A 14849-nucleotide genomic window follows, 5' to 3' on the forward strand; every position below is an offset into this window, starting at 1 on the left:
CGGCGGAGGGGGGGAGGGGGGGGGGCGGCCTCTTCTTCGGGACACAGAAGCGATCTGGCGACAGGTAAGTCACCAGGATCGCTTCTGTTGTAAAGCTGACAGTCGGCTCTACAAGTTTAAACAAAAGTCGCCGGGAGTCTGTTTAAACAGCCCCAATGCTGGCGACGTACACTGTACGTCGTCAGTCACGAAGGGGTTAAGCCTCTTTAATCTGCTAGTCTGTGCAGAGAACAGTGCGAGAACACAGCTAGGTTCTGTTTTGAAGTTTTCTTTTGTTTGTTTATTTGGAGAACTTTCCAGCACCATTGTAAATATCTGTAAATATATTTACACACCACTCGTTTTCAGTTTCTAGAAACCACTGGATTTGTCTCAGTGCCTTAAAAAGGCTGTTACCAAATTGAACACCCTGGTGGCATTAATAATATTCGATGATCTGGATGCCAATTGCATTGCCTGCGCAAGCATCTCAGTATCCTGTAACTAAACACAATGTGATTTGAATTTTTAGTGATTACAAAACTGTCAAAAAGTTTCAGTTATGCTAATTTATGCTATCATCAATCCAACTTAATCTTATCTTAATGTTTTGCAAACAATTTACGCAAATCATTTTTACCCTCTGTGTGCAATTTTGCATTGTAAGGAAAATAAAGCCCCCCTAGAGTAAATATCATGCGTTCACTTTGAGCGTTACTATTCAGCTAAATATATACATATAGCGTAAACATGTTGGGAAGAATTACAACAAAATGCATTTGTTTTTACCAGTTTTTTACTATTTATAAACTAATAAAAGCCAAACAAATAAAAATATATGTAAAATAAATAATCTGCGCTTCTGGATAATGACTAAGATGAATATATATTAATAAAACCTAAAGCAGCTGTGAAAAAAAGGATAGAATCCTTTGAGTGATCAAAAAAGAAAATATCCCAGTGATCAAAAAAGTGTCCCAGAAGCGCAATGATGGGTTTTCTCAGATACGGTGCATACCGTATCTGAGAAAACCCATCATTGCGCTTCTGGGATACCTTCAGCGCTGCAAGGGAGAAGACAAAACACTCACCCTGCCGGGTCTCAGAGCGGAAACAACCGGGTTCAAAATAAAGCGTGACCGTAAGCCTAAGTGCCACTAACCAAAAGCCTTCTACTAACTCCATTTGGTGAATACCCATGTAAGAGGGGTTGTCGGACTACCACTGAAATACTCCATCAATTATTATTTTTTTCCTGTGTACGTTTCCTATGGCTTTTTAAATTACCTTCCACTGAACACTGTGCTCCGGTGATCTGACTTCTTCATTGTAAGGGTGCCTTTTGTGGATCGCCTGCATATTGTTACATATTGGTTACAGACTTTGATAGGTCATCACGTTTTTTGCCACATATTATTGATTGATGATTTAATGCAACAATTTATTACTTTTGATTAATATTTGTTACCATCACTAGTTAATAGACCTTCACATATCGGTTATTTTCCTTCATTGTTTCAACGTTGGTCTGGTTTCTCACAGTTTCTTTGACACAATTGAGTTATTCAGTTCCACTTTTTTGAGTATTTTGTCGGCGAATATTTTATGCAGGATTTCTTTTGATTCGTTTATTCATTATCGGGTTGAGGCCAAATTGCTTAACCCTTCACTTTACTTGATTATATCCTCACTTGTATACTTGGTTGTACCGAGTTCTATACAGCCTATACCTCTAGCGCTTTGATATTTTCTTTTTTTAAATAAAAATATATGCATTCAGATTTGTGACCAAACTAAAGCCCTATATGTTCTGAAAAAAAAGATGTATAATACATTAGGTTAGACTACCAACACTGAAGGTATAATGTATGGAAAATTGCCAAAATGAAAAAAATGCTCTGGGACTTCAGGGGATTTTTTTTCCAATTATTTATTCTTTATAGCCCGTACAGCAGCTCTTCGGTTTGACTGAACCGAAGGGCGGAGTTGGCCGAAGAGAAATGAAGAATCAGCCAAGGCTACGGCTGGATCCTTAGGCTCTTTAGTGAATAACCCCTTTGGTCTTGTTTTATGTTTGCTTTCATGTAAAGTACTAGAAAAGTTAGGTGTTGCTGGAGGTACTGGAGCAATGAACTATTTAATATTTAAGCATCTAAAAATGTGTTGGCTGGGTTATCCTTTAAAATCATAAACTGGCCATACACTGGTAGATTTTTGCACAAACATTTATACAAAAAGTCTGTGAAGGTTCTCATTCATCCAGGACATGGTATATCTGTAAAATATAAGTCAAGGCAACTGGACTTGCTGTATTTTTCTTGAAGACGTTTCACTGGTTTAACACCTCTCTCTGGGCAAGTTAATAACACCTCCTAGACTTCAATTATGCAAATGCAATCGACACCTGGTTGCGACTAACAGATTATGTGGATTGGAGCAACATTCACCATATTTATTCCCAGATAATTTTTTGTACAAGTCATTCTAAATTGAGAAAGCTGGTTGGATGACCAGTGAAATTTCTTCAAGAAAAATACAGCAAGTCCAGTTGCCTTGACTTATTTTTTACAGATATTTATACAAAAAATTTAATCAGAACATTCAAGAATGCGTTTAGACTTGTTGAATGTATTTGGAAATTTAGTTTTAAATGTAACATTTGATTTTGGAATGAATGGAGTTTCCTGAATAAAAACCACATTCACTGTTCAAATTTTTCTACTTTTATTTTTTGTGTCACTATGATCAAAAATGGAATAAAAACAGAATGTTTAGAAATTTATTTATTTTTAAAAAAATTCTACTTTACAGTAGCAGGATGTAACATGTCTTTTTTTGTATGCGCCAATTAAATGCTGAGGATTGTAAAGCAGAGGAAATCTAACTTCCAAGAAATTACTCCATAGGGGAGCATGTAGATATCAGTTATAGAGCTGCAACAGTTATTCGATTAAGTCGATTAAAATCGACGATGGAAAACGTTGTCAACAATGTATGTGTTTACACTGTAAATGTACTAGCTAGGTAGATTTGGAGACATTCATGACACTAGCATATAGGGTTGGACAGGTATAGTTTTTCAAAGACATTGTAGGGTTATTGAAATTCCAAGCTGACATTTAAATCATTCTGGCTGTCAAATATTCTGGCTATAAGCTATAATGCGACTGGGGCTTGTACAGAGCTAAGATAAGATTTTTATTGTTCCAGATACATTTGAAGGTTTTAATAGTTTCTGCAATTTTTGAACCAAGGTTTTGTCAACTGCAATAGTGAGAGCTCTCATACAAAATAGTCATGGTAACACTACCATTTTTAGGCGGTTAATCTTCCTAACCATGAAATATGGTATATGCCTCATTCTTCAAGCAATTTAGAGAAAATAGTAAATAATCGAGGGTAATACATTTAAAATACAGTAGAACACCCTCCCTTTTTTTTTTAACTCTTTTCATTGATTTTCTATTCTGCTCGGCACCGAGCAGAAGAGCCAAGCCTAATGCCACTTCGGCTATTCGCCCACTGCCGTTCGGCCCTTATGAGAATAGGGGTGAACAGCAGCAAGTGAGCTGCTGGAGCTTTGAATGCCAGATGTTGGATAGGCTGAGTCGAAGTCTTTCTGCACTTTGGCTCAGATGAACATGCAGAGCATGGAGCATGTTTGGCTGACTGAAGTGCAGCCAATGTACGGCTGAAATCAGCCCTACTGAGCCGGAGTGAATAGCCGAACGTTCGCCAGCTTTGTGAATAACCCCCTAAATATTGTTAATTTTTGGTTATAGTGAGGGAGGAATGTGAAAAGAACACATGATATGAAAAGGTCAAAACGAGAAGAAATGCAGTATATTCCTACAGAGTAAACAATAAGATTTTTATACTTGCTGAAAAATATTTTTCTTTAAGTCTATTCAGGGACACTTGAATTGTAGATAATGTACATATAGATACTACTGCCTAAATGAGGTTGGGACACTGGGAAACAAAAAACGTTAAGCCAGCCCCTGCGTAACCCCACCTCCCAAGATCATGCCTCAGTTTCGTGAGCAAGTAATACAAAAGACAAATGACACAGAGGGGTGGGACATGTGTCGCTCATATGACTTCCGGACTATTTTCTTAATTGTCCCTTGAAAGACACATGAATTGTAGATAATCTTAGACAACTTGGATTTCCAAAAGGAGTCCAACTGAGAGGCGGACAAAAGCCACTGGGAAATCCAAACAATGTGGGTATGATACTACAAAAACTGTAGAAAAAATAAACGCCTAGCAACAAGGCATAGAACAGAACTGGGTTTTACAACTCAGCTTTCTTGCCATAGCAGGAAAGTTAAACCATGTAACACCATAATCAACAGGGTAAAATATATCCAAAATAAAAAAAGGAATTGGACTGCAGAAGGGCTTGAAGTAATCTTGAATTCCAAAGGTTCTAAGCTATTTAAAATGCTAATTAAATCACTTACAATTCATGTTGCTCTTTGATGTTTAACATTTTCCTAAAGAATCAGCTAGTCCCCTGGCTCTGATATCCTGTTTTAGGGTGACTCCCTTCCCTTGTGGGGTCCTATGGAGCCAGCCACCCTTCGGTGTACTTTTAAGCTGTGACAAGCCACTTCCCTGCTACCCACTCCTTTCTTCTTCCTCTTTCCTTACTTCTCCAACCTAGTAGATGAACAGCTGCTGCAGACTAAGCTGTCCCTTGATTTTGTAATGGACAGACGTTTAGCTAAGCCGAGCTGAAAGAGCTGGTGCTTGGGCAAAAATGTAAAGAAATACTTTGCTGGGCAATTTATATTTGATCTGGATTCATTATTGAAACAAAGTTTGAGCGTTTAATAGTATTTTAAGCCTAGTGTGCCTAACCCTTGACTTGAGGGAGAGGAAGCCTGTATAGGCAGGCACATCAAGGCAAAAGATCAGTCAATGAGCCATTAAAGGTATAATTGTGTATCCTAAACCATGTGCTACCATAACTACTGTGCTTTTTTTAGTTTCCTTGCATGCGATTAGGTATTATTTTCAGGTGAATTTTCAACACATTTATTAAGCCAAAGGCAAACTTCCCATGCAAAGTGCAAATCCTTACAAAATTAGCATACTATTTGCTTTTAGTAAATCAACCCCATTGTCTCCTTCCAGTTAGTATTGAAGGGAAAAAATATGACTTGCCTGTTGAACCTAAAGAACAGGACCAGTAACATATGTATAGTTTATTCAAAAGAAGAGGAGAGTATAGAAGTGTGGACCCCTCAGTGATAGAGTGGAAGGATCTATTCAAAGGATTTCCAACTGAGAAGAGTGTCGCACAGTCTAAGGAACAAGGGGAGTTCTCTGACTTTCTCAGAGGAGAAGGGCTAGCAGCTAGATAAAGCATAGGGAAGGTCAGATCAAGAAATGTCCAAGAAAATAATTCTCCAACAACACAGAAATGTCTGTTCTGGAGAACTATAGGTGAGAAAACATCTGATAAAGTAGTCCATCAAGATGGAGAGAAAAGTATGCATTCGAGCCGTATCAGACGACAGTAACCAAAACATTTATTCTGAAAAATAAAATAGATTACTGCTCCAAAAACTAGATTCCCCACAGAGATTGACAGATTGAAGTTTGAAATAATAATTTACAAGGGGAAATATGTCAAGGAAAATTTTGCAATAATCCTATAAACTTCTAAGGGTATTTGTAAAAATGTGTCAAAAATAATATCAAAATATTTTTTTAGTAGGATCCTAAAGAACTGGATCCTGATTGTGCACAAAATGTGCACACCTAGTCAGGTGAGAGAGACATGGCTCAGGAGAAAAAAGGAACCACAATGGAAAAATAAGACTCTAAAAGCTAGTGTGAGTAAGAGTAGCATGGTAATTAATTCTACCTCCTCATGTATCACTTGCCCCTCCCTTTTAGATTGTAAGCGATCATGGGCAGGGCCCTCCTTACCATCTTGTCTTGAGTTGTATTGTGATTGTAATGTCTTCGTTATATTGTAAAGCACTGCACAAACTGTTGGTGCTATATAAATCCTGCATTATAATAATAATAAACAAATAGTAGGAACAAAATGCCAAAGTTTGGGAAAACTAAACAAACTGGGCCTAGGCACACTTTGTTACAGAAACAGAGATGGGTGAGAATGGGCAACTGGACAGAAAGTCCAATAAAAGGGTTTAGAATGGAGTTACAGGAAGGGCCAAAGCTTTCATACTGAAGGGAGACAAACTGCCTAAGCCTCGAAAGGGGATAGGCAAAACAAAAGAAACGATCACTGGAAAAGGTGGTGGTAAACCTTAAAGGAGAACTATGGGGTCAGTGTTTTTCCCCATAGTTCTCCTTAGGGTAACGGGAGGACACAAACTAGCGTCCTCCCGGTACCCTAAGCTCAGTATACCGCGAGCTATAGCTCACGGTATACTGAGACGCCGCAGCCGATCACGCCTTAGACGTCGAGATCCGCCCAGCTGCGTGAGTGACAGCTGGCTCTGCCTATCTAGAGGCAGAGCCAGCTGTACCCGCCCCCTCTCCGTCCATTCCGCCAGTCAGCGCTGGCAGATCGGAGCGGGGAATCCAGCCCCTCCCCCTGTCATGGCAGAGAGCCGTGACAGGATCGAGACCCAGATAGCAAGAAATTGTGCTGCAAGTTTGAAAATGACTTGCTAAACTCTTGCAGACTTGCCAAGCTTCACAATTTTGTTGCACAATTACAGCAAGTCTGTATTGCAAGTCTCCAGGCCAGCGAGCTTGCAGAGCTCTTGCTAAGACCTGCAGGACTCTTGCTGTAGACTTGCCAAGCAAATTTGCTACAAATTCAAAAAGTGTCAACTAGAAGTTGTGCTGCAAGTGTTCTGCAAGTCTACAACTTGCCAGGAATATGTGCAGCAAGTTAACAAAATTACAATTTAACCCCGACACAAGTTTGTGGCAAGTTATCCTTGCTATCTGGGGATGTGAGCGAACCCGGTATGTGTTCGCTCACCTCCCGATCTACTGAGCCGACCTGTGACAGTCTCATTGTCACAGGTCGGCTAGAACCATGAAGTGAGTGGAAATCACTCATCTCATAGTTCTCCTTTAAAAAGTAAGGTTTTTGACTTCAAGATCTGCAGTTTAAGTGAGAGGCAGAATTTAAATGGCCATGAGGAACCACAGTTGTCAAATGCATGACCTAATAGATGCCTTCCTTCAATGGGCATTCTTTAAATGAATCCTCCATGTATCAAGCACATAGACAAAGTGCCCAATAAGTTTGAACAGAGATCACTCCCATGTGAGACACAATCTTAGATGCTTCTAAGAGGCTGTCACAACTGAATCGTAGTATTTCAGACATTTGTTCCACAGGTGCTAGGGCATAAGGATGTCATGTGTTGGAGGGGACCCTCTCAAAGGATATTATCCATTGCAACATAGTTTCAAAATTATAGTTTACGCCAACAGAGGAGGGAGAGGTATTGCAGATAGTTTACATTGAGATTTTAATAGGGAATCTAACTGTCTATCAGTAAAATCCCTAAAGGCAGGGACACCATCAAGCTGTGAGGTGAAATGCCTGTTAAGATGTATGAGCAATCCACAGCAGGTAGGAGTCATTTTTTCAATAAATTTCCTACAACAGGGAAAAACTTCTTCACTTATCAGGAGGAAGCCAAGAATGCATGTGATGTAAATGTAAAACATTGTGTAAATTGTTGGCGCTATATAAATACCTGTGATAAATATTTTTTTTTTTTTAAAAAGGGAATCTCTTCTATTTCATAGAGTGTTTTAAGCATTGAGTGTATTGGGAAGGTCTTTGCGGGGTCCGGGGCTCAAAAGGATCCTATACATGGTACAGCAGGTTGATCCCTTAGATGTAAAGTAGAGTGTACTATATCAATGAGATTAGAAACGACAGATTGCATGTCTAAATCATATAGCACTAACTCATATACAGTCTCTACAGAGGTAGGATGTATAGGCTTTGAATCAGGGTGAGAACTGGTAACAGGAGCCTCAGAAACTCTAAGAGATAAATGCTCAGGAAGGTCCGGTTTGCTCCTTTAACCCCTTCATGACTGAGCTTGTTTTTAGTTTCTGTTCGTAAATGACTGACACACTTTTGACATTTTTGCTGTGTGATTCTTCCACGTCAGTAATATACTTTCTTACAAAGTGCACCCACACATATTATATATTGTTTTTTAGAGGACAGATAGGGCTATATATTTATATCACATATGTGTGTCTAACGCCTCACTTAGGACAAATAAAATATAAAAAAAGAGGAAAAAAAACGTTAAAAAAAACCTTTTTTCCCAGTTTTGATTTGTAGTATTTTTTTTTACAAAACCAGCACAGCTAAAAAAAATTCAATAAATATATTAATTTATTTGTCCCTTATTTTATTTTTTACATATTTTTTTTTTTTACACTTTTTTCTTTTTTTACACTTTTCACTTTTTTTTAAAACTTAAAAATGTAATTTTATTTATTTAATTATATCAAGCAGTCATTGTGAATTAATCTCACTGTTACTGCTTGATAAATTAATAAATTTTTGGTTATTATCAGTCTGCTTCAAACTTCAGAACAGCCGATAATAAGTTAGTGACACTGATCCTGCAGCAGTTCAGGATTCAACTGTCACTAGTTTTCTGATTGTTGCAACGATCAGCAAACAAACATTCTTCTTCCAGGAATAGATACATTATAGGAATAGACACATTATGTATCTATTCATGAAAGAAAAAAAAAAAAAAGCCAGTATAGCTTGAGAGAGATATCTCTCTCGATCTATACGAGCTGTCAGAATGCCGGCAAAAGCCGGCATGCGAGTCCGCTCTGCTTTGACTCTCAGACACCCGATATTAAGGTATCGGGTGTCTGAAAAAGGTTAACTCTTTCATTAATGAATGCCTCTGTAGTAAGGGCATCCATTAATGAATGTTAAAAGCTGATTCTCAGCGTTAACAGCCCTCTAAAGCAGCAAATAACTTGTCACGTACAGTGTACGTGACAAGTCATTTGGTCTCTTTGTGGCTGGACGTACAGTGTATGTCTCCCGTCACGAAGGGGTTAATAGAGCACAGACTGACACAAATTCAGCAGTAGATACGAGGCCTTGTAAGGCCTCCTCCAAAGTCAAAGAGCAGGAAAAGACTGTGAAGTGCATTCAACACTCCACCCTGATGATTTTAGAGTTCTCTAAGGAAAATGGCAGGAAGTTAAAAAATTAAGAATGGGTGAAACCATAAGGCAGATTCCGCTGTTTAAGCTTTTTTTCCCAATGAGTTGGGAAAGACTAGGTCACACCAAAGGTCTGTGCCACGGCTCTACACCTAGATAATACTTTGCAGGATACATAGTACAGTATAAGTGGTATCTCGAAGCATAGTCCACTGGCCAAAGGCCACATATTAGGATATGTTAACCCCTTCATGACTGAGCTTTTTTCCCGTTTATGTTCGTTAATGAATAAAGCACTTTTTACATTTTTTCTATGTGATTCTTCCATGGTAGTAATGTACTCCATTGTGGTAATGTACTAAGTGAGCCCACACATTTTATATATTGTTTTTTAGAAGACAGATAGGGCTATATATTTATATCACATACAGTATGTGTGCCTAACACCTCAGTTAGTACAAAAAAATATTGAAAAAATTAGGGAAAAACAAAAAGAAAACACTTATTAATTTTTAGAAAAACAGCGCAGCTAAAAAAATGCATTAAAATAAATTCATCAATTTGTCCTTTATTTGGAAACACCTCACATGGCTAGGATTTCAGAAATGTTTCTGTACTTCTCAGCCTAAAACTGAAAGCTAACATTTAATTTTTGTTCTCTAAAAGCTAATAATGGACACCAGGTTGTCACTGTCACTAAGTGTCACACTTAGTAACTGCAACATACTTTGAACATCGCCGTCATGAGGGGGTTACATTTAAAAAATGAACCCCTTAGGGTGAAAAACAATCTTGCAGCTCAGCTGCAGATTTTCATTGTGATGGGTTAATTTTTAAAATAATGATAGTTGAAAAATATATTTATATATATATATCACTTTTTTATTTTATTTTTTCACACATTTTATTGCTGACAGGGAGAGAAGGGGGGACATGACACACCAGTGTTTGCAAACACTGGGTTGTCAATTGTATCAAGCAGTCATTGTGAATGGATGGCACTATGACTGCTTGATAATTTAAATTATTTTTTGTTATTATTAGGCTGCCCCAAACTCAGGGACAGCCAATAATAACCTTAGTGACACTGATCCTAACATGCACTGCTGCATGCCAGGGTCAGATGTCACTAAAGTCTTCTGACCATTGCCACAACGATCAGAAGCCTGAGACAGGCAGCTTTGGGCTTTTGCTGAATGGTTCCATGCTGAAGTGTTCTGCATAATGCCGGTACACATCAGGATTTGCTAATGTGTACGGCTGCCTAACAGTGATAGGAAGTGCGGTTCGCACCGCACTTTCTGTCACTGTCAAGACATCTGCTCATTAAAAGAGATCAGGTGTCTGAAAAAGCCTAAATCTTTCATTATTGGATGCCTCCTTAGTGAGGCATCCATTAATGAAAGGTAACCGCTGATCTCAGTGGTTACCGGCATTCCAGAGCTTAATCGGGTGAATCATAACTAGAGACTTACTCATTAGTGAGTGTCTAGAGACTGGGTCACAAAGAAGCTGTGCAACAGCTCTACAGCTGGAGAAAATGCTCTGCAGATAACTGATACAGTACATAAGGCCTGGAAGGCACAACAATGCAGAGCTCAGTGTCTAAAGGAGACATACAAGGGCATTTTTGCTACATCCATAGAAGTGAGTATTCAGAAAATGAGCAATAACAGAGGCTGTGCCACAACTCTGGACCTGGAGAGTGCCCTAACTAATGCAGTACAGTAAGGTCTAAAAAGTGCCATGATACAGAGGAAGGTCACACTCCAGGGTATACTGAAATGTACTAGTCCAGTCAGGCGCAGGTAGATCTTCCAAAGGTAGGCTGAGGAAATAACAATATGCTTCAGCCCAAAGGCCTTACTCACGATGGAAGTCTTCAGACACTGAGTTACACCAGAGGCTGTGCTATGGCTCTGCAGCTAACACTTTACACAAAGGTCTGAAAAGTGGCAAAAACACAACACAGTGTCTAAAAGTCACATTAAAAGCTAGCCCTGCAATCTTAGGTCCACCTGGGTATGCTTAGAATATGCTAATCTGGATAGCTGCTGTAAAGAGAGCAGCTCAAGCACCATATTAGAATGTCTTGATTGAGGATAAAAGCTATCCATTTTGTGCATTGAAGAGGAAAATATATGAATAAAAGTAATATGGTTAGAATTATTTCCCAGCAGAGCAGAGGAAAAAAGCATCCAACCGCCTAGGAGACTTGCAAAAAACTGAGGCAGGATGTCCCAACCTCCTGTAGGCAAGTGTCTAAGATTATCTACAATTCCTGTGTCACTCAATGGCTCATTTATAAAACTAGGCTGTCTTATAGAAATACTTAAAGTCAAAAAAGTAGAGGCCAGTAAAAATGACTCAAGTTGGCAGCAAGGTTGTAATATTCTAGTAATTGTGATACATTTTCTTGTGATGGGCACAGCAGGTGCGAAAGCACCAGAGGGTTCTACTGGAACATGTAATGAGTATCTCTATCTTTACAGAGTTTACAGCATGGAAGGTAGCATGCAGGGAATGAAGCCAGGGCTTACAAAACATTACATGGTATATGAGGAAGAAAAGACGCAGTTTGAGAAAATCATGTTGAAGTGTTGATTTCTTGAAGATAAATATGATAAGAGCAGGCTAAAGAGAAGACAGGGGTATTCCACTAATCATTGAGAGTATGGAGCGATCAAGCAGGAGAAGATTAGAAGAAAAGGAACAGATAAGTGAAATCGAATAGAGCAGACAGGTTGCAGTATGCTAGAAAAAAGATTATTAAAGACTTGCACCACATTACTGAATGTTGTGGTTATCAGTGTGGTAGCTGATTCTTAGCATGATTAGATCAATGTGATTATAACATGGTGGAAACACGTAAAATGATAGCAGGAACAGCAGCAGCAGCAGCATAGGTTTTTTTTTTTTATGCAATATGTGCCTATTCTATGTTTAAAACATTTTGGTTGATAATTGAAAGTACATGGCCCTTCTAACTAGACAAATTATAACTTTTTTTAGGGATGTTCAGATAACAAGTACTGTACTTGGTACAAGTACAGATAGTGTAGACTAGAGAAACTCAAAAGTTAGGGGGCAGCTGTTATTTTTAAGCAGCATGCAGGGCTTGTGGGATGTGTGCATCCCTGTTTTAACGTATGATTTGAGATATATATATATATATTTATTTGGGATGCACAGATACTATTTTTCCCAAACCAAGTAGTCATAGATACAATTACCGATACATTTATGTTTAGTGTCATATGACAGTTTTTCTAAAACAATACAGACTAATGATTTCAGGACAGTGGTGGCACACCAGGGCTCTGTCGCAGATGCAACTTCTGCGACCCTGGTAAATCTCATGAAAATGACAAGTATCGGCACTGGTATCTGAACATCCCTAGTTTTGTTATATGCATACAATAAATGCACACATAAACTTTAGTGGTTAGTTTATAGACATAGATTTCACCAAATTATAGCTATACATAAAATCATAGAAAGTAGTCTAAAGTGTATGTATGTAAAAAGAGTTGGAGGAAAAAAAAGTAAGAAAAAATGATATTCAAATTTGACTATACTCAATGGTTGGATGTTGTCTAAACTAATTGTAGGTGCATAGCTCTTTTGCAAGATATTTTGATATTTACTGGAAAATTAGATCTGTTATCTGATTGGTCACAATAGACCTAAGCCCTGGCTTTTATTTTTACTCCATGAGATTAACAAAAGCAAATTGATCAGAAAGTAGCAGAAAGAGAAAATAATAAAAATAAATATAAAAATAGTGTTGCTGATCATCTACAAATTATTATATTAACTGTTATGCTGTGGGTCCGTTATGCTTTAAAATTTCAAAATATTTTGTGTTCTCAATGTAAAGGCTCTTACCTTCTCATAATACTTGATTTCATATTCTGTGATGACTCCATTGGGATGTTCAGGCTCCTGCCAGGATAGATCGACAATGCGCTGTAACACTCTCTCCTTCATTACTCCACTTACTTGGGAAGGAGCTGAAACAGCACAGGATGATAACAAAATAAGAACATTTTGTTGTCTATATCAAATAAAACACCACATTTGATCAGTCTCTCACAGTGTGATTTTAATGATTTCATTACGTTAAAATAAAGCACCTTTTTCATAAAGTACAATAATATCCAGATACTAATGAATATTCAAACAAAGCCTTATTATGCTCATAAACTATAATCGAAATGTAAATTAAAGTGCAAACAGCACAAGACAGCATTGTCTGAGATAGTGCAAACAGGAATTGATGGGATTATACTGACAATTAAGCAAATGAATTCTAATTAAGCCAAAAATCGCAAGCTTTCAGATTAATCTCTTGTGAGACACTGACAGACCAAATATTTATTATACATGAAAATAGAACAACGAAACAACAAAAAGAGATGTTTTAAAGCCATTTGAGCATTAACTGAAGAATGGCATTTACAAAGAAATAGCTCACTATAATCACCAGCATACTTACTTTTGCTTAATGGTCAAATCTAAATAAATAATTAAGGCAGGATCGGCAAGTAGCAACCCTTAGCTGACCTGATCGCATTTTTAACAAATACTCAGTTGATCTGTAGAAGTCTGATTAAAGTATTTTATAAAGATCACTACAGAAACAGCACAGATACTATGAATGTAAAATGAATGTGCAGATTTGAGTCTTCATATATTATTCTTGTGTTTGCAGAGGTCTCATGGTTCTTGGAACAAAGGTTCAGGACCAAATATTACAAATGAACATGAAATGTTACACAATATCAGTTAGATGTGAAGGTCTCAGTCACACTATATATATCCAGTGGGTTTCGAGCCCGGAACGCACTGGATCGTGTAGATCAAGTCGTACAATGTTCTGGGGCTGGAGGAGGGTGTGTCAGTGCCATTCATGTCAATGCCCCCATTCACCCTCCGCAGTGCGATCGCCCGCACCAAAACGCGAAGTACAGGAACACACTCCGTGCAGTGCAATTGAAAAAAATGGTGCATGCACTATTTGTTACGATCACACTGCACTGGAAAGAAGGGCATTCCTGTACCTCACGTTCCAGTGCGTGTGATCTCACTGCGGCCGCGGGTTGCATGTCTGTAATGCCATTGACATGAATGGCACCGACACGCCCTCTCTCGCCCCACAACGCTGCCCGTTTTGACCTATGCGATCCACTGCATTCCGGGCTCGAACCACACCGAAACGCACTTAGGGGTCTATTCACGAAGCTGCCGAGGGCAGCCGAGTGAATGACCGATCTGAAGTGAAGTGAGCCGAACACTCTTCAACATCTGGATCGGCTGAGCCGAACCCCCGGCAGGCTTCTCACTGCTGTTCCGGCTATTCTTAAAGATCCCGAACAGCAGTGAGTGAATAGCCGAATGCCGCTGAGCAGCATTCGGCTCGGCTGTTCTGCTCGGTCCCTCAGAGGTACCGAGCAGAACAGAAAAATAGTTAAAAAGTACAAAAAAAGTGAATAGAAAACGATTGTGCGGAGCTAGCAGTGACAGCTAGCTCCGCCCAATAGTTTCCTATTGTCCGGAGGCTCTGCTGCTGTAAAATAAAAAATAAAAAAAAAACTCTCCAGGGCGCTCTGGGAGCCTCCCGCTCCCGGCCGCCAAGGAGAGAAACAGGGCAGTGTCTTTTTTTCATTATTCTGACACGCGATGTCAGAATAGAAAAAAAAAAA

The 14849-nt window shown here is 38.7% G+C and overlaps 1 protein-coding gene across 11 annotated transcripts in view; it reads right to left on the minus strand.

Annotated features, from left to right (window-relative positions):
- The window catches only part of EPHA7 (EPH receptor A7), a 200117-nt gene that overhangs the window by 49808 nt on the left and 135460 nt on the right, over positions 1 to 14849 (minus strand). For all 11 annotated transcript variants that reach the window (XM_018558955.1, XM_018558959.1, XM_018558954.1 and 8 more), the window contains exon 6: positions 13033 to 13157. In XM_018558955.1, the coding sequence (XP_018414457.1) occupies positions 13033 to 13157 (125 nt within the window). The remainder of the gene's footprint in view (positions 1 to 13032; positions 13158 to 14849) is intronic.

Source organism: Nanorana parkeri, unplaced genomic scaffold (genome assembly GCF_000935625.1).
Source record: "Nanorana parkeri isolate BGI_ZX_2015 unplaced genomic scaffold, ASM93562v1 scaffold370, whole genome shotgun sequence".
NCBI lineage: Eukaryota > Metazoa > Chordata > Amphibia > Anura > Dicroglossidae > Nanorana > Nanorana parkeri.